The sequence below is a fragment of the Elephantulus edwardii genome, unplaced genomic scaffold (genome assembly GCF_000299155.1).
Source record: "Elephantulus edwardii isolate Elephantulus edwardi_28Jun2011 unplaced genomic scaffold, EleEdw1.0 scaffold00235, whole genome shotgun sequence".
NCBI classification, from domain to species: domain Eukaryota; kingdom Metazoa; phylum Chordata; class Mammalia; order Macroscelidea; family Macroscelididae; genus Elephantulus; species Elephantulus edwardii.
Genome location: NW_006399985.1, coordinates 3,332,419 through 3,357,211, shown reverse-complemented (window position 1 = coordinate 3,357,211; position 24,793 = coordinate 3,332,419). Strand labels below are relative to the sequence as shown.

Sequence of the window (24,793 nt, the reverse complement as noted above, 5' to 3'; positions counted from 1 at the left end):
GACATTGAGTCTCAATCCATAGTGGATGCTGCAGTCCTTGACCCTCTGCAGCAAGTGCTTCAGGTCGCCCTTTAGTTTCAGCAAGCAGGGTTGTGTCATCTGCAAATTGGTGGACAACAACAGTAATCAATGCTGATTATGTAAGAGGAAGGCCTGGTGGCCTAGTTGTAAGAAGCTGCAGTGCAATCCCATAGCCACGGGCTTTGTTTGAATCCATCAGCAGCTCCATGCAAGAAGGCTGAGCCGTCCTCATCCTTACAATTTACCTCTAACAACCCACAAGAGGGACAGCTGTGAGTTGCTTCTGACAACATGGCACACAACAACTACAACAGCAAAGGAAGAGCTATCCGTGTAGTAACTGAGCTGCTAGTAAACAGTTTGGTTTCGTTTATCTATCAGATGGTTAGATTCTCTAAGAGAAGAAAATGGAGCTTGGTAGCATGACCATTTTTCTTTGTTTTCACTTTAGTTTCCTTTTAATTAACTTTTAGTGGCTTTTACCACCATCAATATGCTAAAACCTCTAATTATCAGAGTTTAACAAATTGAGGAATTTGCTAGGAGATTTGGAGAACAGCTGTCAGGCCAATGGATTGGAAGAGGTCCATATTTGTTCCCATTCCCAAGAAAGGTGATCCAACTGAATGTGGACATTATTGAACAATATCATTGATATCACATGCAAGCAAGTTACTGCTGAAGAGCCTTCAGAAACTGCTGGAACAGTGCATCGATAAGGAACTTCCAGAAGTTTAAGTGGGGTTTAGAAGAGGCCGTGGCACCAGGGCTATCGTGGTTAATGTCAGGTGGATCCTGGCTGAAAGTAAGGAATACTAGAACGTCCATTTGTGCCTTATTGACTATGCAAAGGTGTCTGACTGTGTGGATCGTGGCAAGTTGTGGCTGACACTGAGATGAATGGGAATCCCAGAGCACTTGATTTTGCTCATGAGAAACCTTTACCTGGATCAGGAGGCTGTTGTGCGAATAGAGCAGGGGAGCACGGAGTACTGCATGGCTTGGAATTGTGAAGAAAGTACGTTGTATTCAATGCAGGGTTGTATACTATCTCCATACCTGTTCAATCTGTATGCGGAGCAAATTATCTGGGAAGCTGGACTCTAGGAATAGGAGTGTGGCATCAGGATTGAAGGGAGACTTATCAATGACCTGTGTTATGCAGATGACACAACCTTGCTTGCTGAAAGTGAGAACTTGAAGCACATGTTGCAGAAGATCAAGGAATGCAGCCTTGGGTATGGATTGTGTCTCAATGTCAGAAAAACAAAGATTCTTATCACTGGACCCCAAGGCAGTGTCATGATGGATGGAGAGGTGCTTGGCTCCATAGTCAACAGTCTTGGCACCAGCAGCCAGGAAATTAAAAGGTGCATTGTCATGGGAAATTCTGCTATTAGGGACCTCTCCAAAGTACTGAAGAGCAATGGTGTCTTTCTGGAGACTAAGGTGCGTCTGATACAGGCCATGGTCTTCGCAATCACTTGTTATGCATCAGAGAGTTGGACAATGACCAGGGAGGATAGAAGGAGAATTGATGCCTTTGAGCTGTGGTGCTGGAGAAGAGTATTGAGAATACCATGGACTGCTAGGAAAACAAACAGATTTGTCCTGGAAAGGGTTAAACCAGGTGGCTCCTTGGAGGCAAGGATTCTGAGGCTCCTTCTTACATACTTTGGACATGTTGTGAGGAGACACCGGTCCTTAGAGAGGGACATCATGCTTGGGATGGTGGAGGGACGGCGCAGGAGAGGAAGGCCCTCTATGAGGTGGACTGATTCAGTGACTGGGATAATCGGGATAGGAGTGTCAGAGACAGTGTGATTGGCATAGGACAGAGCAGAGTTTAGGGCTGTTGTACATAGGGTCGCTATGAGTTGCAGGCGACTTGACAGCACATAACAACAACAAACAACAGTGATGTCAGCTTGAAGACTAAGGTGTGTCTGATTCAGGCCATAGTCTTTTCCATTACTAGCTATGCATCTGAGACCTGGACAATGAATATTGTTGTTGTTGTTATGCGCTATCGAGTCATTTGGACAGTGACTAAGGATGACAGAAAAAGAATTTATGCCTTTGAGCTGTAGTGTTGGAGAAGAGCACTGAAAATCCCATGATTGGCCAAGAGAACGAACAGACGTGTCTTAGAAAGGGTGCAACCCAAGTGCTCTTTGGAGGCGAGAATGAAGAGGCTTCTCCTCGCATGCGTTGGACATATTGCTAGGAGAGGCTATTCCTTGGAGAAGGACATGATGTTGGGAAGGATTGAGGGTCTGCTAAAGAAAGGAAGACCCTCAACCAGGTTGATTGACATGGTGACTACTGCAATGGGCTCTTGTGTGTCAGGAAATGTGAGGATGGCACACAACAGGACTGGGTTCAGATCTTTTGATCATAGGGTCATTATGAGTCATAATCAACTAGATTGCACCTAACAACAACAACAACAAGAAGTTGAGAAGAAAGTGCCATCACAAAAGGTGATCCACAAACTTGAATATTAAATCCATATAGCTGTTTGCTAAAATCAACTTAAATTTATATATTAACACAAGTGCTTAAAAGCCTTGGATTGTTGCTCCATTTTTCTTGATCCAAGTACAGAGATGTGCTTCAATTTAAGCCTGACTTTCAGAAGCATCAGCACATTTTATACTCTGGAGGAGCAGGCTTCAGCCAAGGCTTTCCTCTAGAACTATTACTGTTAGTTACATAAAGCCTCAGGGCCCCAGATCGTGGGAGACAGGCACAGGAGGAAAGGGAGCTGTGAACCAGCAGAAACATACAAAAGTGAAGTCATTATAACCCAAAGCTTCGCGGATGTATTTCCTGAGAGAAAATTTGATGGCAATATTAGATAATTTAACCTCTGGATGCTTTAAGGTATAGTGAAGGCTCCTTTTTTGTTTGTTGAGTTACTATCATATTGTCTAAAGAATTTCTTGGCTGTCGTTCCAGCATTGCCATTTAAAAGGATTATATAATTGGTTATGAAGTCCTGGTGGCTTAATAGGGAGGAGTTACACTGCCAACCCAAAGGCAGGCAGTTCAAATCCACCTACTACTCCACGGTGGACAGATGGGCAGTCTCCTCTACTGTGATTTACCAGCTTTGAAAACTCACTGGAGGGTAAGCTGTGAGTCAGCTTCAACTCCACTGTGAACATCAACAGCAATATATACTCAACTCAATGGTTCTGAAGCAAGTGGTTATGGGCTTTGGGAGGCAGAGGGCTTACATTGTGCTTCAGATTGCTCCCAGCCTTGAGCGTAAAAATGAGGGACTCGAATCAAAGGCACCCAACAACGACAATATCCACAATAATGATAAGGTGTTTCAAGAGCGTCATGAGGACAATTCAGAGGAATAAGGGGTCACTGTGTGCTAATTCCTTCCACAGATCTTAGCACTTTTGTATAAAAAGCACATAAAAACTGTTCACTTGCATGTTTGATCTATTTATTTATTTGTACATTTAAAAGAAAGAGATGCCCCAGGAAAATGTTAATTTGATGAAAAGCTAAGAAGAAAACGCCACGTAAAATCGTGAAATACCTTCAGAACTGAGGCCTAGTTTTTTGTATTGTTTTTGTTGTTAGGTGCCATCAAGTCAGCCACAACACCCAGCACCTCTTTGATCATCACCTTCCTCTCCCTCACTGTGTTCATGGCCTCTGTCTTACTCAAGCCCGTTGTGGAAGTCATTGTAGGCCTTCCCCTCCTTTGCTGACCTTGGACTTTTCTCAGCATGGTTCTTCCTGAAGGCATACCACAGACACCAAGAGGAAGTCCCACCTCCTTGTCCCTAGTGAGCACTTGTACTCTGGTTATACTCCTGTCAAGACAGATTTATGTGTTCCTTTGGCAATCCACGTGGTCCTCTTACCAGCATCACAGCGTGTCAGTCCACTGCTTTGAGGGTGTTCCTCTCCTTACTGACCCCCTGCTTTTCCAAGAATACTGTTTCTCTCCAAAGACTGCTTCCTCCTGAAAGTAAGACAATGATTCCCCACCTTTGCCTCTCAGGAGAACTCTGGATTCATGTCCTTCAAGACAGATTTATTTGCTCCTTTAACTGTCCATTTCATAGTCTTTGCCACCACCACAGTTCAAAGGCATTGCTGCTGCTCTCATTTGTCCTTACTCACTGCCCAGTTTTCAGATGCATATGAATATACCACAGTTATGTTCATATGAACAGGAGCATCTAGTCATTTAACTGTCATCCTTGATCTTTGGAACTTTAAAGAGGACCTTGATAGCGTATTTTCCCAATGCAATAAATACATTTTCCAATTTTTTTAACTGTTGTAATTATAAGTGTTGACTGTGGATTCAAGTAAAATGAAAGTGTTGACAACATCAATCTTTTCCCCATCCGTCTATTATGATGTTGCCTGTTGGTCCAGTGGTAGGATTTTTGTTTGCTTGAAGTTTAGTTGACCTGTATTGAAGGCTGTAGTCTTTGATATTGTAAAATAAGTGCAAGAAGTGTTCTTCATTTTCTGCAAACAAGGTTGTTTCATCCACATGACACAGACTGTTACTGAAGTTTGCTCCAGTCCTGATGCCAGCTTCCTCATATAGTCCAGCTTCTCGAATAATTTGCCCAGCATAAAAATTGAATAGGAATGGTGAAAAAATACAACTCTAACGTACATTCCTCCAGATTTTAAACCTGTATTAATTATATAGTCCTATTAAAATTTGACTTAATGGAAAACCAAAAAGCGTAATGATGGGCAAAGTGCAATGTTGATTGATTTTATGAAACATGATACATGAGAATGATTGCACGAAACAGTGTGAAGGAAGAATAGTGTGAAATGCAATGTGTACTGAGCTTTGTAAGCAAACTAATAAAAAAAATAAACTCTAAAAATACAATATAAGAAACTTTCCCCATCTAATGAGAGGTTTTTATGAACAATCTTTCAACTAAAAAAAGGCTAGGGTATATTATATTCATGCCCTCTGACTATATAAAAATAAATACAAATACTGTTGCATAGTATTCTATTTTGTGAATGTACCACAATTTCTCAACCCATTCAATTGTGGTTGAATATACAGGCTGTTGCATGTTCTTGAGAATGTGAATAATGCTGCTATGAACGCTGGTGTACAAATCACCATTTATGTCTCAATTCTGATTTACGTGGGGTATATTCCTAGTGGTGGATTAGCTAGGTCATATGGAATTTCTGTGTCTGGTGTTTTGGGGAAACAACAAACTGCCTTCAAGAGTGGTTGTACAATTTTACAATGCTACCAAGAGGGTCTGAGAGGTCCTGTCTCTCCACATCCTCTCCAACATTGCTTGCTGTCCTGTTAAACTTTGCCACTGCCGCTAGTATCTCATTATGGTTTTGATTTGCATCTCTCTATTGCCAGTGATTTTTAGCATTTCTGCAAGTTCTTCAAGTCTGTTGATCATCCAAATGTCTTCCTCTGTGAAAAGTCTTTTATCCGTTTTGCAATTGGATTATCAGTCATTTTCTTGCAGAAGCCATGTAATAGTCTATCAACTTATGTGATGAAGCCCTTGTCTGAGATTGTATTTCCAGCTGTGTCCCCACCCCCACCCCCACCCAGTCAGTGGGTTTTCTTTTCACCCTATTGGAAAACTTTTTGAAAAGTCTTTAGAAGGTTCCAATTCATCAGTTTTATCCTCTCCAAGTTTTTCATTTCTGACTGTGCATGTCAGCCTCTTTTTACCATAAGCTAGTCCTTCTAAGTGTGGTCACATTTTGTTTCTTATGATCTTTGTGATTTTGGATATTACCCTAAGTCTTTAATCCTCCTTGAGTTTATTTTGTTCAGCGAGATTTTACTTACATATGATATTAATGATGTTGTTCAATAATTACCCACTCTTATAAAATACCATTTTTTGGAATGAGAAAAATATATTGATCTCTTCCACTCTGTTGGCCAGGTAATATCTTTCAAATGTCTTTGCATAGATTAGTGAACCTATCATGAAAATCCAATATTCTAAACCCTATGGTTATCAGCTCCCCCAAAACGATTTCTTTTAATGTGTATATGTGTTTGTGTTTAAATACTTGACTGTCTACTACTTCAGGTACTTCAGCTCTCATTTCAAACTGACTAATCTTCCAAACTTTGTTACACTCATCTTCTTGTAACAATGTCTCAGTCCCTCCACTCTGGCACAATGATTATGCCTTTGTTCTTAATACTTCCCTGCAAATTAAAGGACATATAAGAGCGTTCTTGGCTTCTACTCATTAAATATCAGTAACGCTTTCTTGTGTGCAACCCGAATGTTCCCAGGTGCTACCCCACATCCCTCAATAGGCAAAATCACTTTCAGTTCAGAACCACTCTATAATTGTACTTTCTCAGTCTTCCCAAAGGACGGTTCATGCCACAGCTTGCAGAGAAACTCTCAGAGACTTCCTGTGTCATCCTGACACTGTTCTGATTCCACAGACACTGAGCACCAACTTACATGGTGCTATTCTCTCTTTTCCTCTGCAGACTGGCTGAGCTATGAAAAATCTGTTCCAAAATACTTTGACGGTCTAGTTTTTCTGGCTCTTCTCAGCCATATTATTCTCTCAAAAACTCTTCCACATTCAGCAGAGTACGCAATCAAATATTTTTTTCTACATTAAGCTATATATAGCTACATTTTTATTTTCTCAAACTCTGTTTAACTCCTACTAGAAAAGAGATCGATGTGCCTTCCTTAACTATTAAAATATATTACAAAGAGACCGTAATAAAAACCTGTAGACATTTGCATAGAAATAGAAAATTACACAAGCAGAACAAAATAGCAAGCATATAAAAGATCATAAAATAAATATAAACAATAAATAACAAAGTAAAAATTTCACCATGATTGAAAGATAGTGTTTTATTGGATGATTTGTCCTGTCTCCATACCTTTTCAACCTGTATGCAGAGCAGATTATCCAAGAGGCTGGGCTCTCTGAGGAGAAGTGTAGTGTCAGGATTGGTGGACGATCTATCAACAATCTGCGTTATGCAGATGGCACAACCCTGCTCGCTGAAACTGAGGAGGACCTGAAATGCTTGCTGCTGAGGGTCAAGGACTGCAGCCTTCAGTATAGATGGAGGCTCAATGTCAAGAAGACAAAGATTCTCACCACTGGACCAGTTGGTGGCATCAGGATGGATGGCGAAGAGATTGAGATTGTTCACAGCTTCAGTTTGCTCGGCTCCACGGTCAACACTCTTGGCACCAGCAGCCAGGAAATCAAAAAACGTATCGTGATGGGAAAGTCTGCTATTAGGGACCTCTCTAAAGTACTCAAGAGCAACGGTGTCTCTCTGGAGACTAAGGTGTGCCTGATACAGGCCATGGTCTTTGCAATCACTTGTTGTGCGTCAGAGAGTTGGACATTAACTAGGGAGGATAGAAGGAGAATTGATGCCTTTGAGCTGTGGTGTTAGTACTGAATATACCATGGACTTCCAGGAAAACAAACAGATTCATCTTGGAGAATATTAAACCAGGATACTCCTTGGAGGCAAGGATTCTGGGGTTTCGTCTGACATACTTTGGACATGTTGTAAGGAGAGACAGGTCCTTGCAGAGGGACATCATGCTTGGGAGTGTGGAAGGACAGCGCAGGAGGGGAAGACCCTCTATGAGGTGGATTGATTCCGTGACTGGGGTAATCGGGATGGGTGTGTCAGAGGCAGTGAGGTTGGCACAGTATAGAGCAGGGTTTAGGGCTGTGGTACATAGGGTCGCTATGAGTCACAAAGGACTCTACAGCACATAACAACAGCAACAACAACATCAACTAGCATGAGTGTGTATACATTGTTCTTGTTATTAGGTACTGTCAGGTCTTCTATAACTCATAGTGACTCCACAAAGAATAGAGGAAATCTTTCTCTGTCCTGCAAATTCCTCATATCTCCAGCCTTTTGTTTCAATCATCCAACTGGTCAATCCATCTAATTAAAGTCTTTTCTCCTGATCTTCTACTTGCGTAGACTGATGTCTTCATCCAAAGATTGGCCCTTATTGACAATGTGCCCAAAGAATGTGAGATGCACATGGACTTCCATGCTTCTTTGAAGAACCTTGGTTGCACTTGCTCTAAGACAGACTTGTTTGTTTTCTAGATAGTCCATGATATATTCAGTTCTCTTACCAACACCATAATGTAAAGGCACTGATTGTTGGGTTGTTTTTTTGTTTTGTTTTGGTTTGGTTTTTTATCTTCCTTTTTCATTGTCCAGCTTTCACATGCTTAGGAGGCATTCAAAAACATTATATGTGGGTTGAGTAAGAAATACATTAACCTTTAAACTGACTTCATTGTTCTTTAAAATCCTATGTTTTGATTCCTTAACTGAGCTATCAGAATAAGTAGTGGTTGAAGGCCCAAATACAAAGAAAATCTTACAACGTCTATCTTTTCTTCAGTAAATATTGCTGTGTGAGAATTTCATCTTCTGTCATCACGTTCAGTCAGGTGGCCCTAGTAGAAAAGGATGTGCACTGCCACCCCAGTCGTAGTTAGTTCCAATCATATGGCCCCTCCATAAGAGGAAGAGGAGCAGTCTCCTACCATGAGATTTATAGTCTAAAAATCCCCTGGAGGGTTCAGAACTAGTTGGTTCTAACTCGATAGCAATGAGCTGGGCTTTTTGTTCTATTACTTTTCAAATTTGTTACAGAGGTGTGAGAATTTTTGTTGTTGTTTCTTGATATTGAGATCTATTCCAAACTAAAGGCTGCAGTCTTTTATCTTCTTCAGTAAGTGCTTCAAATCTTCTTCACTTTCTCTAAGTAATGTGTCACCTGAATAATGGAGTTTTGATTAGAGTGGCATCCAGTTCCTCAACAACTTGCCTCTGGAAACTATAAACTTAGAGAAATGATGATAGTTATAGAACAGGGTTCAGGTCTTTAGTTCATAGGGTTGCTATGAGTCATGCTTGACTTGACATCAATCAACAACAACTTTTATCCTGGTACCACATTTATTTTTATATAGTCTAGCTTCTAAACTTATTTGTTCATCATGCACATTTGATATGTCTAGAGAAAGGCTATAGCCCAACACACATCTTTGTTTATTTTAAACTATATGTATACCCTTATTTTGTTTGAATCACTGTTTCTAAATCTGTGTACTAGTTTCATGGATGGACTATTAATTGTGACTGAACCACTATGCTTCTCAGTGTTAACCATTCTGTATTATGATACACACAGCTGAATGTCTTGATATAGTCAATATACAACTACACATCTTTCTGCTAATATCTGCTTTCAGCCAAGAGCATTCTTACATTAGCAATAATATCACTATTTCATGACATCTTTGAAGTCAGCTTGAGTTTCTGGCCTTCCTTAATGATGTACGATCCCAGATAGTTTTAGATAATCTTCAGAGACATTTATTTTGTGTATAACATGAATAATATTGTTTGTTAATTTCCACTTTCTTTAGATGACTTTTTTTTATGAGATCAAATGTGGGTCAATTCCAGTAAGTTAACCAAGTAATGGTGTTCCACATTTCTTGGCATAAACTAGCAGGCACATCCTGGGCTGCCTTGTTTTGCAAATTTTAGGTGCCATTGAGTCAAGTAAGACTCATAGGTATGCTATAAACAGCAGATATGACCTCTTTCTAGCCTGTGCCATCTACACTAAATCTGACACATTAGAGTCCATTGCAATAGTCACTGTGTCAGTCCACCTGGCAGAGGATTTTCCTCTCCTTCACCATCCCTCCACCTTTCCAAGCTGATATAATCTGTAATAAATAATGAGCAGATGAAGAAGGGAAAAAAAGAGAGAGAGAGAGAATTGTCATGTGAGATCCCTTAAACTCAAGCAGGAGGGACCAGGACATCTCAAGCGAGGTGGAGACACCAGTTCTGGAAGGAAACAACAGGCTTCCTGTTTTCCCATTAGTTACTTTTGGGAAAACGCTGCTGGTGGGCACAAGAAGAAAGCACAAATATACATGTCCTTCACAAAACATTGTGATAGCCTGGGTCACTATATAGTTACAACAATCTAACATCTACTAACAAAAGACTCACATAATGTCAAGAAAGCAACAGTCTGCCTCAATCATCAAGAAAAAAACCAAAATCACCCTTCTCCTAGAGATGCAAATCCAATGAATACCCCAGATAGAAAGAACCAGAGGAAATATGTTGATGTACACTTATTTGAACAGCTACATAAGAAGATGAAAATTATGGGAGAAACAATTAAGAAAGCAAATACTCCAGAGACATAATCCAGGAGATTTATATTGATAAGGAGCAACTTGAACAGCTATGGAATAAAATGCAAAAGAAAGAAGAAAGAATTGACAGTATAGATAAAGAGGCAAAGGAACTAAAAAAATAAATCATCACAACACAGAGAGAGTACAGCCAACACAATACTGTACATAATAGAAAAGAATGAAAGAAAATACAATCCAGAACATTAAGATCAAAATGGGAAAAGTGTCCAACACGCTGGTAGAACTGAAGAGAAGGAACAGAGAGTCAGTGAGCTGGAATACATAAGCCTCACTGGAATCTATAAGAAAAATCAGAGACAAGACATTAAGATAATGAAGCAAACATTAAGATCATGTGGGATGAAATAAAAAGGAGCACCATACATATAACTGGTCTTACAAAACAGGGGAGTGACAGGAAAATCACTGAGAAAATTATGAAAGAAGTACTAAAAGAATACTCCTCAGGTATTTTGAAGAACCAGGAAATCCACATTCAAGTAGCACAGTGACTACCAAGTAGACTAGACACAAAAAGAAAACCATCAAAAATATTGTAGTCAAATTCTCCAAATAAAGAGATGAGGATAGAATTCTAAAATCAGGACAAGAAGAATAAGGGTCACCTACAAAGGGAAAACAACTAGATTAAGTTTCAAATTCTCACTAGAAACCATGTGAGCTAGAAGGCATGGGATGCCATATACAGAAAGTTGAAAGAAACCAATTGTCAGCCAAGGATCCTCTACCCAGAAAAGCTCTTCATCAAATATGAAGGAGAAATTAGAGCCTTTGCAGAAAAGAAGGAACTTAAGGAATTTGTAAAAACAAGAGCAAAACTACAAGTATTTTAAGTCCTACACATGGAAATGCCAAAGGAACATGCATTGACAATAGTAACCGGAAACAAAAGAAACACTGCAAAATGGCAAAAGTAAAACCTGGACTGACAATAATCACACTTCATGTTAATGGACTAAATGTACCAATTAAGAGAAAAAGAGTAACGGAACGGATAAAATGCCCCAGTCCATCAATATGTTGCCTACAATAGACACATCTGAAAAAAGAAGAGAAAGACAGGCTCAAAATCAAAGGCTTGAAAAAAGTATGCCAAGCAAATGGCAACCTCAAAAAAGCAGGAATGGCAATACTAATCTCTGAAAAACTATATCACAGAATGAAAACCACTATAAAAGATAAGGAAGGGCATTACATACTGATTAAAGGCACAATAGACCAAGAAGACACAACGTTGCTCAACATTTATGCTCCAAATGAAAGACCTGAAAAATATATAAAATGACTGTTAACATAATTGAAGAATGAAATAGACATCACCATAATAGTGGTAGAAGATTTCAATATAACACTTTTACCAAAGAATAGATCAACTCAAAAGAAACTCAACAAAGATGCAGAAGACCTAAACTATAAATCAGCCAACTCGACCATGTGTATGTATACATGGTACTGCACCCAACTAAAACTGAATTTACTTTCCTTGCAAGTGCACATGGTACATTTTCCAGAATTGATCAAATATTAGGACATAAAGCAAGACTCAATAAATTAAAAATTGTTGAAATAATACGAAGTATTTTCTCGGATCACAATGCCATAAAACTAGGTATTAATCACAGGAGGGTAAAGCTTACAAAACAACCCATGTGGAAAGTGAGTAGCTCCCTGACAGAACACAACTGTGTTATCAAAGAAATAAAGAATGAAATTAAAAAGTTCCTGGAAACAAATAAAAATGAATATATAACATACAAAAACCTCTGGGATGCAGCTAAGGCAGTCCTCAGGGGGCACTTTCTAGCAATAGGCACACACATAAAAGAGGAAGAAAGAAGTCAATGATCTAACTCAATTGTTGTTGTTGTTGTTGTTGTTATGTGCCGTCGAGTCGCCTGCGACTCATAGCGACCCTATGCACAACAGCCCTAAACTCTGCTCTGTCCTGTGCCAATCGCACTGTCTCTGACACTCCCATCCCAATTATCCCAGTCACTGAATCAATCCACCTCATAGAGGGCCTTCCTCTCCTGCCCCGTCCCTCCACCCTCCCAAACATGATGTCCCTCTCCAAGGACCGGTCTCTCCTCACTACATGTCCGAAATAAGTTAGATGGAGCCTCAGAATCCTTGCCTCCAAGGAGCCACCCAGTTTAACCCTCTCCAGGACAAATCTATTTGTTTTCCTAGCTGTCCATGGTATTCTCAGCACTCTTCTCCAGCACCACAGCTCAAAGGCATCAGTTCTCCTTCTATCCTCCTTGGTCATTGTCCAACTCTCTGATGCATAACAGGTGATTGCGAAGACCATGGCCTGAATCAGACGCACCTTAGTCTCCAGAGAGACACCACTGCTCCTCAGCACTTTGGAGAGGTCTCTAACAGCAGACTTTCCCATGGCAATGCACCTTTTAATTTCCTGGCTGCTGGTGCCAAGACTGTTGACTATGGAGCCAAGCAAACTAAAGCTGTGTACAATCTCAATCTCTTCACCATCCATCCTGATGCTGCCAATTGGTCCAGTGGTGAGAATCTTTGTCTTCTTGACATTGAGCCTCAATCCATATTGCAGGCTGCAGTCCTTGACACTCTGCAGCAGGTGCTTCAGGTCCTCCTCAATTTCAGCAAGCAGGGTTGTGTCATCTGCATAACACAGATTGTTGATAAATCGTCCACCAATCCTGACCCCACATTTCTCCTCATAGAGCCCAGCCTCCTGGATAATCTAACTAACTCAATACCTTCATAAAATAGAAAAAGAACAACAATCTACTCTTATAGCCTCTAGAAGAAAAGAAATTAGAAGGATAAGAGTGGAAATCAATAAGATAGATAGAAATCAGAAGAAACAATTCCATCAATAAGACCAGGAGCTGGTTTTTTTTAAAAGGGTCAATGAAATTGACAGACCACTAACAAACTTAACAAAAGGGAAAAGAGAGAGAATATCCAGATAACACAATTAAGAAATGATAGGAATCATCTCAGCGTCACACAGAACCAGATGAATTTGATAAAATCAGAATACTATGAAAACCTACACTCTGATAAATTAAAAAGCCTAGAGGAAATGGAAAAATTCCTTGATTCTCATATACTATCCAGATTGATAAGGACAGATATAGAATAGACCTATCACAAAAGAAGAAATTGAACAGGTCCTAAAAAGACTTCCGTATAAGGAAAGGCCTGGACCAGATAGATGGCTTTATGACTGAATTTTACCACACATTCAGAGAAGATCTATCACCAATTCCACTTAATTTTTTCAAAAAAACTAAAAAAGAAGGAAAACATCCAGAGTCATTTTGTGAAGCAAGAATAACCCTAACACTAAAACCAGGCAAAGAGGAAAGAAAACTACAGACAAAAATCTCTCTCATGAATATAGATGCAAAAATCCTTAACAAACTCCTAGCCAACAGAATCTAAAAGCACATAAAAATAATTCAACATAACCAAGTGGGATTCATAACAGGTATGCAAGGATGGTTCCTAAGAAAAAGCAATCAATGTAGTTCACCATATTAAAAAGTAAATAGCAAGATTCATATCATCTTAGCAATTGATGCAGGAAAGGCATTTGACAAAATCCAGCATCCTTTCCTGATAAAGGCACTCAGCAAAATCGGAATAAAAGGACATTTTCACAACACAGTTAGAAGTATATATGCAAAAGCAAGAGCCAATATTATTCTAAATGGAGAAAGGCATTTTCATTGAGAACAGGGACCAGACAAGGATGCCTGCTGTCAGCACTTCTATTCAATATTGTACTGGAATTGCTTACTAGGGTAATACAACAAGAGAAAAAAATAAATGACATCCAGTTTGACAAAGAGATAGTTATACCATTGTTATATGCAGATGATATGATAGTGTACACAGAAACCCCCAAAGACTCAACAACAACAACAACAAAAAAAAAACCTGTTAGAGTTAGTAGGTCAATTTATTAGAGTGGCATGATATAAGATAAATATCCAAAAATCAGTGGGATTCCTCTATAGTGACAAAGAGAACTCAGAGAAGAAAACCAAGAAAGCAATACCATTTCCAATGTTTTTGTTAAGTGCCATCGAGCCGTTGACAACTCACAGAAACCCCATGAACGAAAGACCTGAATACTTGTATAACTTTCATCGCTTCTCCATGGAGTTCATAGACTTTCTGGAGGCAAGCTATTTCAAAACTGGATGCCACTCCTGCTTCCAAGCTTGTTTTCATCGGGGAGCTCCACCAAACACTGTCCACCATGTGTAACAACTCTCGCATTTTTTTTTCTTCTATAATTATATTTTATTAATTTTCATACACATTTACAGAGATTTTGGGCTTCCACTCATTCATTGTTGCACTATTCTCTCTACCCTCCTCCCAGTTTGTTCTTGTCCAAATGCCACAGTGCTTGTCAAAGCCAGTTCTGATTAATCTTCTTTGTCAGTGTATCCTTTGCCATTCCCTATCACTCCTCCCTGAGAGAGACTTCACCCTGAGTCATAAGGAAAAGGGGACGGCGTATTCTCTTAGCTACTTCCTGCTGAAAAGGGACGCTGTGGGTTTCAGGGTGAAGATCTTCTCTCACTACTCTAAAGGGCCCCTTTGGCAGTAGGAAACACATAGACTATTATGGAGATTGATTTTGGAATTACAACTCTCGCATTTGACACGTCAGTGTCACAGTGTTTAGCATCACAGCAACCATGAGTTACCTTTGTACAGAAAATGGACAGACCAGTGCTACACCCACTTAAAAGAACATTTGACCAAAAACAGTTAAAACCAGGCCTGAGGGCAGCAGATTAAAATCACCCACCTTTGGCTTGGTGGCATAATTTTCTATCCACTAGGCCAACAGAGGACTCTCTATGTTGTTGTTATTGTTGTTAAGTGCCGTCAAGTTGTAGATGACTCATAATGACCCTATGAACAGAAGACCTGAACACTTGTATAAATTTCATCATTTAGCCATGCTCACAGAGTTTCCAGAGGCAAGCAGTTTCAGAAGTGGATGCCACACCTGCTTCCAAGCTTGTTTTAATTGTTTACCATTTACAATAGCCAACTACAAATTGAGATGCTTGGGAGTAAACTTTACTAGAGATTCAAAAGACCTGTACAAACAAAACTACAGAACATTTCTGCAAGACACAATAAAAGACATAAATGAATAAGAAAATGGGCCCTATTCATGGATGTTGTTGTTGTTGTTGTGTGCCATCGAGTCCTTTGCGACTCATAGTGTCCCTGTGTACAGCAGCCCTAAACCCTGTTCTATCCTGTGTCAATCGCATTGCCTCTGACACACCCATTCTGATTACCCCAGTCACTGAATCAATCCACCTCATAGAGGGTCTACCCCTCCTGCGCTGTCCCTCTACCCTCCCAAGCATGATGTCCCTCTCCAAGGACCTGTCTCTACTTACAACCTGTCCAAAGAATGTCAGACGAAGCCCCAGAATCCTTGCCTCCAAGGAGCAGCCTGCTTTAACCCTCTCTAGGAAGAATCTGTTTTCTTGGCAGTCTATGGAACATTCAATACTCTTCTCCAGCACCACAGCTCAAAGGCTTCAATTCTCCTTCTATCCTCCCTAGTCATTGTCCAACTCTCTGATGCATAACAAGTGATTGCAAAGACCATGGCCTGTATCAGGAGGACCTTAGTCTGCAGAGAGACAATGTTGCTCTTGAGTACTTTAGAGAGGTCCCTAACCGCAGACTTTCCCATCGCAATATGTTTTTTTATTTTTATTTCCTGGCTGGTGGTGCCAAGAGTGTTGAGCGTGGAGCCGAGCAAACTGAAGCTGTGAACAATCTCAATCCTGATGCTACCGACTGGTTCAGTGGTGAGAATCTTTGTCTTCTTGACATTGAGCCTCAGTCCATACTGAAGGCTGCAGTCCTTGATCCTCTGCAGTAAGTGCATGAGGTCCTCCTCAGTTTCAGTGAGCAGGGTTGTGTTATCTGCATAACGCAGATTGTTGATAGATCTTCCACCAATCCTACACCACGCTTCTCCTCATAGAGCCCAGCCTCTCAGATAATCTGCTCTGCATACAGGTTGAAAAGGTATGGAGATAGGACACATCCCTGGCGTACACCCTTCTCAATTTTGAACCATGCAGTGTTGCCCTGCTCTGTTCTGACGACTGCCTCTTGGTCCAAGTATAGATTTCGCATTAGCATGGTTAAGTGTTCTGGGATTCCCATTCTTCTCAGAGTCAGCCACAGTTTGTTATGATCCACACAGTCAAATGCCTTTGCATAATCAATGAAACACAGATAGACATTTTTCTGGTATTCTCTGCTTTCAGCTAAGATCCATCTAACATTAGCTACAATATCCCTACTACCACCACCCCTTCTATTCATGGATAGAAAGACAATATTGTGAGAATGACAATCCTACCAAAAGCAATCTACATATTCAACACAATCCCAAACCAGATACCAAATTCATTTTTTAAGGACATCGAAAGGGAAATTGTCAAGTTTATTTGGAGAATCAAGAGACTTCAAATAACAAAACACTTTTGAGAAACAAAAATGAAGTAGGAGGCATAGCACTCTCTGACCTCAAAACTTACTACAAAGCAGTAGTAACCAGAACACTATAGTACTGATAAAATGACAGGTCACATAGATTTATGGAATAGAATTGAGAACCTAGAAACAGACCCAGATATCTATGGTCAACTGATATTTGACAGCAAATAAAATATATCAAATGGAGTAATGACAACCTCTTCAAAAAATGGTGCTGATAAAACTGGACTGTTACCTGCAGAAAGCTGAAACAGGATCCACATCTTACACCACACACAAAAATCAACTCAAGGTGGATCAGAGACCTGAGAGTAAATCCCCAAACCATAAAGATCTTAAGAGATAAACTTGATCAAGCTTACATGTTCTATTCTTTGGGATAAAGAGACTGGCAAATACAGCCAGAAATGCACAGTCTGAAGAGGATAAAATTGATGAATGGGACCTTTTAAAGAGTAAATCCCTGTGCACATACGAAACCCAACAGGGTGAAAAGAAAACATACTGACTGGGAAAAAGCATTTGGCAAAACCCTCTCAGACAAGGGTCTCATATCGAAAGCTTGTAGAATCCTACAGGGCCTCAAGAAGAAAGACTGAGATTCAGACGGTTGCACAATCTGGGGGTGGGGGGGTAAAGGAAAGGGGAAGGATCTTTTGTGGAAAACAATGTATTCAAACTTTGGAAATAAGTCAGAATAAAATTTAATAAAGAAAAGGACTGGTAGCACAATTGAAAAATGGGTAAAATATATGGAAAGACTTTTCACAGAAGAAGATTTTCAGACTAACAGATACATGAAGAAAAACGTCCAAAATCACTGACAATACGAGAGATGTAAATCAAAACCACGATGAGATACATCTCACTTCAATAGTGGTGGCAAACATTAACAGGAAACGAATAAATGTTGGAGAGAACTCTTAAATGTTGGTGGTGGAATTGTACAATGGTACAACCACTCTGCAAGGCAGTTTGGCTCTTCCTCAAAAAGCTGAACATAGAAATTCCATATAACCCAGCTATTCCTTTGCTTGGAATATACCCAAGAAAATAAGAACTGAGGTTCAAATGGAAACGTGTACACCAATGTTCATAGCAGTGTTATTCATCATCACAAGAACATGGAAACAGCCCAGATGTTCAACCACAAACGAATGGATTGAGCAGTTGTGGTCCATTCATACAATAGAATACCGCACAGCACACAGGAGCAATGATTTTGTAAATTACTACCTAACTTGGGAGGGACAAGAGAGCATTATGCTGAGTGAACTAACTCAGTCCCATAAGGATAGATACAGTCTAAGGCTATTGTTGTAAAACAAGTATGAGGATCCAAGGTGGGAGGAGGGTGAAAGCAGAGGACTGAGAATGGGGTGGGGCTAATCATAGGGTCACAAAATTTTATGAACAAAGTGGCAGGATGAAGGAAATGGAAAGGAAACAGAAAGGAAATGAAGGAAAAGGATCTTGTGTGAAAAACAATGTGTTCAAACTTTGTAAATAAACTGGTGTATATATGTATGTGTGTGTGTGTATATATATATATATATATTAAAAGGAGAGAATTGTCTATGTAGTTCATGATAACCTGAGTACATTGTACATAAGTATTACATATACGTATTTGTCTAAACTCATTCTTATGGGTATTTGTGTGCACACCTAGGAGATAATTAAAATTAAAAGCCAATACAAGTTTTACAATAAAAACAGTTTATTCTATAGTCATTTAGCTTTGGGAATCTGATCAAAAACCTTCTCTCTAAATCTTTTACTCTCAAAAACAAAGAAACGAACACAGAATGGAAGTGCAGGTTATACTGGACACCAAATTAGACTTTGTTCCCGTTGTACAGAATACTTAAAAATACCTTGATGACATGTCTTCCCCGTACCCAGTGCATTTATCCATTTCTTCAATCAGCAACAACAGCATTGCTGAATACCTCTACTGAATCCTGCACTTTAGAATGGGGAACATGGTCTGTAGATCATAATTGCACTAATCTCTGAGCTGATGTAAGCACATGGGAGGACAAGTGCATACAGAGAGGAAATTGCCAAGGCAAGGGAGTACTGGGGCTACTGCGGAAACACACAGAGGTTTGAAGACTCCAAGAATAAGAATCCAGATTTCTCCTTGAGTCGATCATTAAAATATAGCTTTTGTTTCCTTTGACGTATGATTTGTAATGAACTAATTTTAGTACATCAGCTGGTGATTACATTGGAATTCAGCGAGTTAATTTGTGTCATTCTTAATTAACAAATACAAGTGAGTTTTTCTGGCGGGAATACATTGATTTGTTTACAGGTTATTTCTTGTTCAGGAAGTTTTTTGAGCCTTCTGAAGTTTCAACACTTTGAGTGTATTCCTGAGAATAAATATGTATTTCTGTATAAAGTTCATAAAAGTGAGCTCTGATTTCACCAAACTGGAAAGTCATCCATTCCAGGAGCTTGTTATATAAATCATATCGCACAGTATAAAAATAATACATGAATGTGCATTTACGTAGACATTCTTATTGGTCATTTAATGTAAGATATGAACTTCTTTTTCATTAAGGCTCAGTGAATTTCCCTTTAAAAACATTACCTTTTTCAACCCAGTAGAACTAGTCATTTTTCATTTTGTTAGCAGCTCTATGAAGTTCTGTAGTTTATGAGGTGGGTCTTTTAAGCCTTGTTATATTCTGTTTCGAAATAAAAAAAAAAAGTTGACTTTTAAAACTTGATTAAAGAGGGTTGGCATAAGAGAGGAGGGCCCTCACCCAGCTAGATGGGCACAGTGACTGCTGCAGTGGGCTCTTGTGTGCCAGGAAGTGTGAGGATGGTGCAGCATAGAACAGACTTCAGGTCTTTTGTTCATAGAGTCGCTATGAGTCATACTTGACTCAGTACCACCTAACAACAACAACAACCAAATATATTCCTGAAAGTAATTGTTAAATGTCTGATCATTTATGATATAACTTGGCAGAGCCAGCCAGGACTCACTTCATTGATCCACTTACCCAAACAGCCACACAGGCTGTTTGGTTTCAGGTTTAATGTCCTGATAATCTATTTTCAAACTCATCATTGTTTCATTTTATTAATTCTTAATACTTCCTTTATCTTTGAACTTACATTCTGTAAGGTCACTCTTTGGGGACCATGGAACAGGAATGTCAGCATCAGAGGTGCTGAGCATAATAGTGCATGCAACACTTCAGATCCGCAGGTACATCACACAGCATATACCTGGGTCTAGCAGGAAGGTGCACTCTTGCTCGCCCCAGTGCAGTCTGGGATGCCATGTGCCTCATCAGGACCACACCAAGGCTGGGTCCAAATCGATAGCAACAACTGTAACTCTTTCTGCCTTCTCTTTCAGTTTCTTCTAGGAAGCCTTAGCCTTAGCGCTTTCCTATGAGAGTGGGAGAGTCCAACCAAGTAGCAATTCCATTCCTTGATATGTTGCATAAAATTATGACACTAAATACTGTGCTTTGTTTGGAAATTATAAGTCAAAGAGTCACCATTATCAGACTGTTAGCTTTGTATAAAATAAAACCTTTTTAAGGGAAAAAATTATTTTACACTATCTTTAACAGGACTTTTTCCCCCTCTTCTCTTTTAATTAAATGACCTGTGTTTTTCATCTTGCTGTAGACCCCATAAGTTATGCAGCTAGCTGGTCTGTAAAGTTTGGTGTAATTAATTAAAAGGACATACATTATAACCTAAATGCAGGTACAATATAGTCAGTGTATTTCTGTAAAATTTAATTTGGAATAAGATTTAAATGACATAGATTATATCATATAGCTCATCTCAAAAGTCAGTATTTTGGAAATTGTTTTGTACCATAAAATGTTCACCCAGTTGATATTTTGTCTATTTCCTCTGATTGGAGTATTTTTTTAATTGTTAATTTTTTTATTATTATTAATTTTAATGACAATTTACAGAGACTTTGGATTTTCATTCATTGTTGCACTTTTCACCCTGCCTACCCTTGCCCCCAGTTCACTCTTCTCTTTGAAAAGTAAAATTCTTTCCTTGTTTTATAACCCCCCAGCCCAGGTCCACCTGATTGGAGTATTTTTTTTAAAAATCCTTTAAGATTAGTTTGTCATCAAACCTTGACATTAGAATTCCAATCTTCATTTCTCTGTGGGTTTCACCAAAGGACTTTCAATTCATCAGACCTGTATTTTCGATACAGAAGTCCTTATGTTGCCCAAAAAGTCATCCTCCAATGTCAACCTCAAAGGTAAAAAAAAAAAAAAATGGAACAAAATGTGTTGCTGTTGAATTGGACTGACTCATAGCTGAGCATCCCTTGGTTTTTCAAGGCTGTAAATCCCACAGGAGGAAACTGTCTGTCTTTCTCCTGCTGAGCTGGACGTACATTTAACCACAGTGAACCGGGTTAGCAATACAATGCCCTACACACTATAGTGTTGGCCAGTTTCAATGCTCTCACACAACCAGCAATGTGGAATATGGGGGAAAGGCCTGCCAAGCTACTCCTATAAAGATTGCAGCCAAGAAATTTCTCACGTGCCTATAACCTACATGTGTTAAATGTTAGGAACACACACCACCAGATGTCAGAATCAATTTCAAAGCAACATGTCTGTTTTAAAAACATGTGTGTTTACTAGTAACAACATTTACTGTAGAAAGATACTACATTCAGTTCTAAACAAATATATTCATTTGGATTTTAAAACTCAAGTATTGTTATTTTTTAAAATTCTACAGTGACATTTATGTCCTTCAGAGCTATTTGATGCTTTTTCTCGGGTATGTGTATAATACATGCTGTTGTTTGCCTTCAAGTTGGAACTGATGGCTCCAGACCAAATATAATATGGCCCATTTGAGACTACTTGAAACTAAATATGAAATAATTTACATTTTTACTTAACACAAAGGGTTCTTTCCATAGTCAATTAACAAAAAGACAGATGGATTGCAATATCCATATGCACTTTATTACAGATCTGGGAGGATGCAGTGAGATCCTTCTCAGATACTGCCTTCTTTCTGGGAGCCGTCATTAGGCTTTTATACCAGGACCAGACACCAACTCACTCAATAATGCACTTCTGTTAGTAAAATCAAAGAATTTCTGCATCTGAAAAAAACATTCTCACACAGATAACAGTGAACAGGAAACCTTCAAAAGCATTAACACATGACTGGTAAAAACATGTCCTGAAAAGATAAAGGCTAACTCAGGAAAGGGTCACCTCCTGTCCTGGCAAGCAGGGAGATTAAGATACAATTTACATATGGCTGGAAAAAAACAGTTTCAAAGAGGTAAGCACTGATCTAGGTCAGATGCATTTTCCTCTCCTGTTAAACAGACAAATTAAACTACTTTGCATCACTACAGGAAACAAAGAATCTTAAAGCAAAAGAACTAGTTTTGCAAGCTGAAAAAAAACTGATGCCATTTTTATAACTATATAATTAAAGTTTTATAACTGATACATATTTAGATAATTCGGAACTTATTAATACCACCCCATGAACATTCTTCCTTTTTTATCTATTTGTGCTAACACTATCTCTACAAAATTAATTTTTGTTTTAAATACCAAACACTTTTTAAAGCCGAGTAAGAAAACAGTGCATGGATTGAGTACCAGTATACTGTGTTTCATTTACTGTACACACACTGAAAGAAAAAAAAAAGGCATGTAAGAAATGCCCATTTAAATGCTCCATGAAGAGCCTGATTCCCCATGCCCACTGCTGCATCATGCTTTTGTTTACAGATAACTCATTTTCCATACTGTTGCCCACTGCCTCAGCCTCTTCTTTTCTCTTCTGTTCTAGAATGATTCCTGGGGAAAGCAGTACTCCTACGCCCTGTTCAAGGCCATGAGCCACATGCTGTGCATCGGCTATGGAGCCCAGGCCCCCGTCAGCATGTCTGACCTCTGGATCACCATGCTGAGCATGATCGTGGGGGCCACCTGCTACGCCATGTTCGTTGGCCATGCCACGGCTTTAATCCAGTCTTTGGATTCTTCAAGGAGACAGTATCAAGAAAAGGTAATGTGTTTTGGTACCGCGAAAATAAGACTTGAGATTTACTTAATATACGATTTGCAAATCAAGTAACACTTTTCATTAAAGTGTCAAGGTATTCAAAATGGGATATATGCTCCAAGAAGCTTACCACCCACATCATGAACATTCTAGGTGGCATCAAGAAAAGACAGTCTTTTCATAACATTATTTCTTAACGCATGGCTTCCAACCTGATTTTGGTGAATCCCTTTATGATATCTGAGTTCATACTTCTTATTTGTCAAAGAGAGCAATGCCTAATTAAACCCTGTCACAGGCAAGCCACCCTGGCCGTGTAATGCTTTGCACGTTGGCTGAGAATCCAGAAGTTTACAATTAGACGTCCACTGGTAGCTCCAAAGGAGGAGAGCTGGGCCCATAGAGTGAGGCAGCCCAGGAGGTAGGTTTGCAGCCCCAGAACCTCATGGAAGCTCATTATGAAACGGACTTGCCTGGAAGGCAGTGGATATTGTTTGACATAAAGGAGACTTTTTGGAAATCACTTCTTTACAGGTTTAAGGTTGGAAAAAGTCATTTCAGGGCAATGGATTGTTACCTCTCCATGGAACCCAGAGTTCTGCAGCCATAAGAATTAAAATCTTTATTTTCTAGTTTAATCCGTAAATGTTTTTAAGCACCCAACTTGTAAGTTCAATCACTTGTGTTCAGGCTAACTAAACTAACTCTATAAACATATAAGAAGATAAAATGTTTAGCAAAGATAGATCTGTTTTCATACTTTGAGGTTTTATCAAGAAGTCCCTCTCAGTGATGGCCCATTGGTAAAGAGATGTGATGCCAACCCAAAGAAACATGGTTCAAATCCACCAGTCATTCATGAGCGAGGCAAGTGTAATCTCCTCCTGTGTGATTTACTGCCTCTGAAAACCCACTTTAGGGTCAGCAATGGGTCGGCTCCAACTGGACAATGTACAACAAAAACTTTTAAATAATAAACATAATGAAAGAAATCTGAATTTGATGCTATCGGAAAAACATACATCTTGAAGTATGTGTAGCTGATTTCACATGTTTTGTTGCAGACCGAGGATAAAGTATTTTAGAATTATTAATAATAAGACAGACTACCAGGAATGCTAGGAAAACAAACTGATTCATCCTGGAAAGGGTTAAACCAGGAAGCTCCTTGGAGGCAAGAATTCTGAGGCTCCGTCTAACATACTTTGGACATGTTGTAAGGAGAGACTGGTCCTTGGAGAAGGACATCATGCTTGGGAGGGTGGAGGGACAGCGCAGGAGGGGAAGGCCCTCTATGAGGTGGATTGATTCAGTGACTGGGGTAATTGGGATGGGAGTGTCAGAGACACTGCGATTGGCACAGGACAGAGCAGAGTAAAGGGCTGTTGTATATAAGGTAGCTATGAGTCGCAAGCAACTCAAAGGCGCATAACAACGACAGCAACAACAACAAACCAGGAATGATATAGAACAGAGAGTGTGAAAAACGGGACCTGTAGTTCTCTTGACTAAAGGCCTCAAGCCATGCCTCTCTGGGTATTTATTGAGAATCATAAGGAAGGTGGTGGTTGTTGTTATGTGCCATCAAGTTGCTTACGACTCACAGTGACCCTATGTACAACAGCCCTAAACTCAGCTCTGTCCTGTGCCAATCGCACTGTCTCTGACTCACCCATTCTGATTACCCCAGTCACTGAATCAATCCACCTCATAGGGGGCCTTCCCCTTCTGCACTGTCCCTCCATCCTCCCAAGCATGATGTCCTTCTCCAAGGACCTGTCCCTCCTTTCAACATATCCAAAGTATGTCAGATGGAGCCTTCGAATCCTTGCCTCCAAGGAGCAACCGGGTTTGACCCTTTCCAGGATGAATCTGT

At 39.6% G+C, this 24,793-nt stretch overlaps 1 protein-coding gene across 1 annotated transcript in view; it reads left to right on the top strand.

Annotated features, from left to right (window-relative positions):
• Positions 1-24,793, top strand: part of LOC102874670 (potassium/sodium hyperpolarization-activated cyclic nucleotide-gated channel 1-like) — a 522,645-nt gene that overhangs the window by 307,456 nt on the left and 190,396 nt on the right. Inside the window, exon 3 of the mRNA XM_006898609.1 lies at positions 22,702-22,920. Coding sequence (XP_006898671.1) covers positions 22,702-22,920 — 219 coding nt within the window. The remainder of the gene's footprint in view (positions 1-22,701; positions 22,921-24,793) is intronic.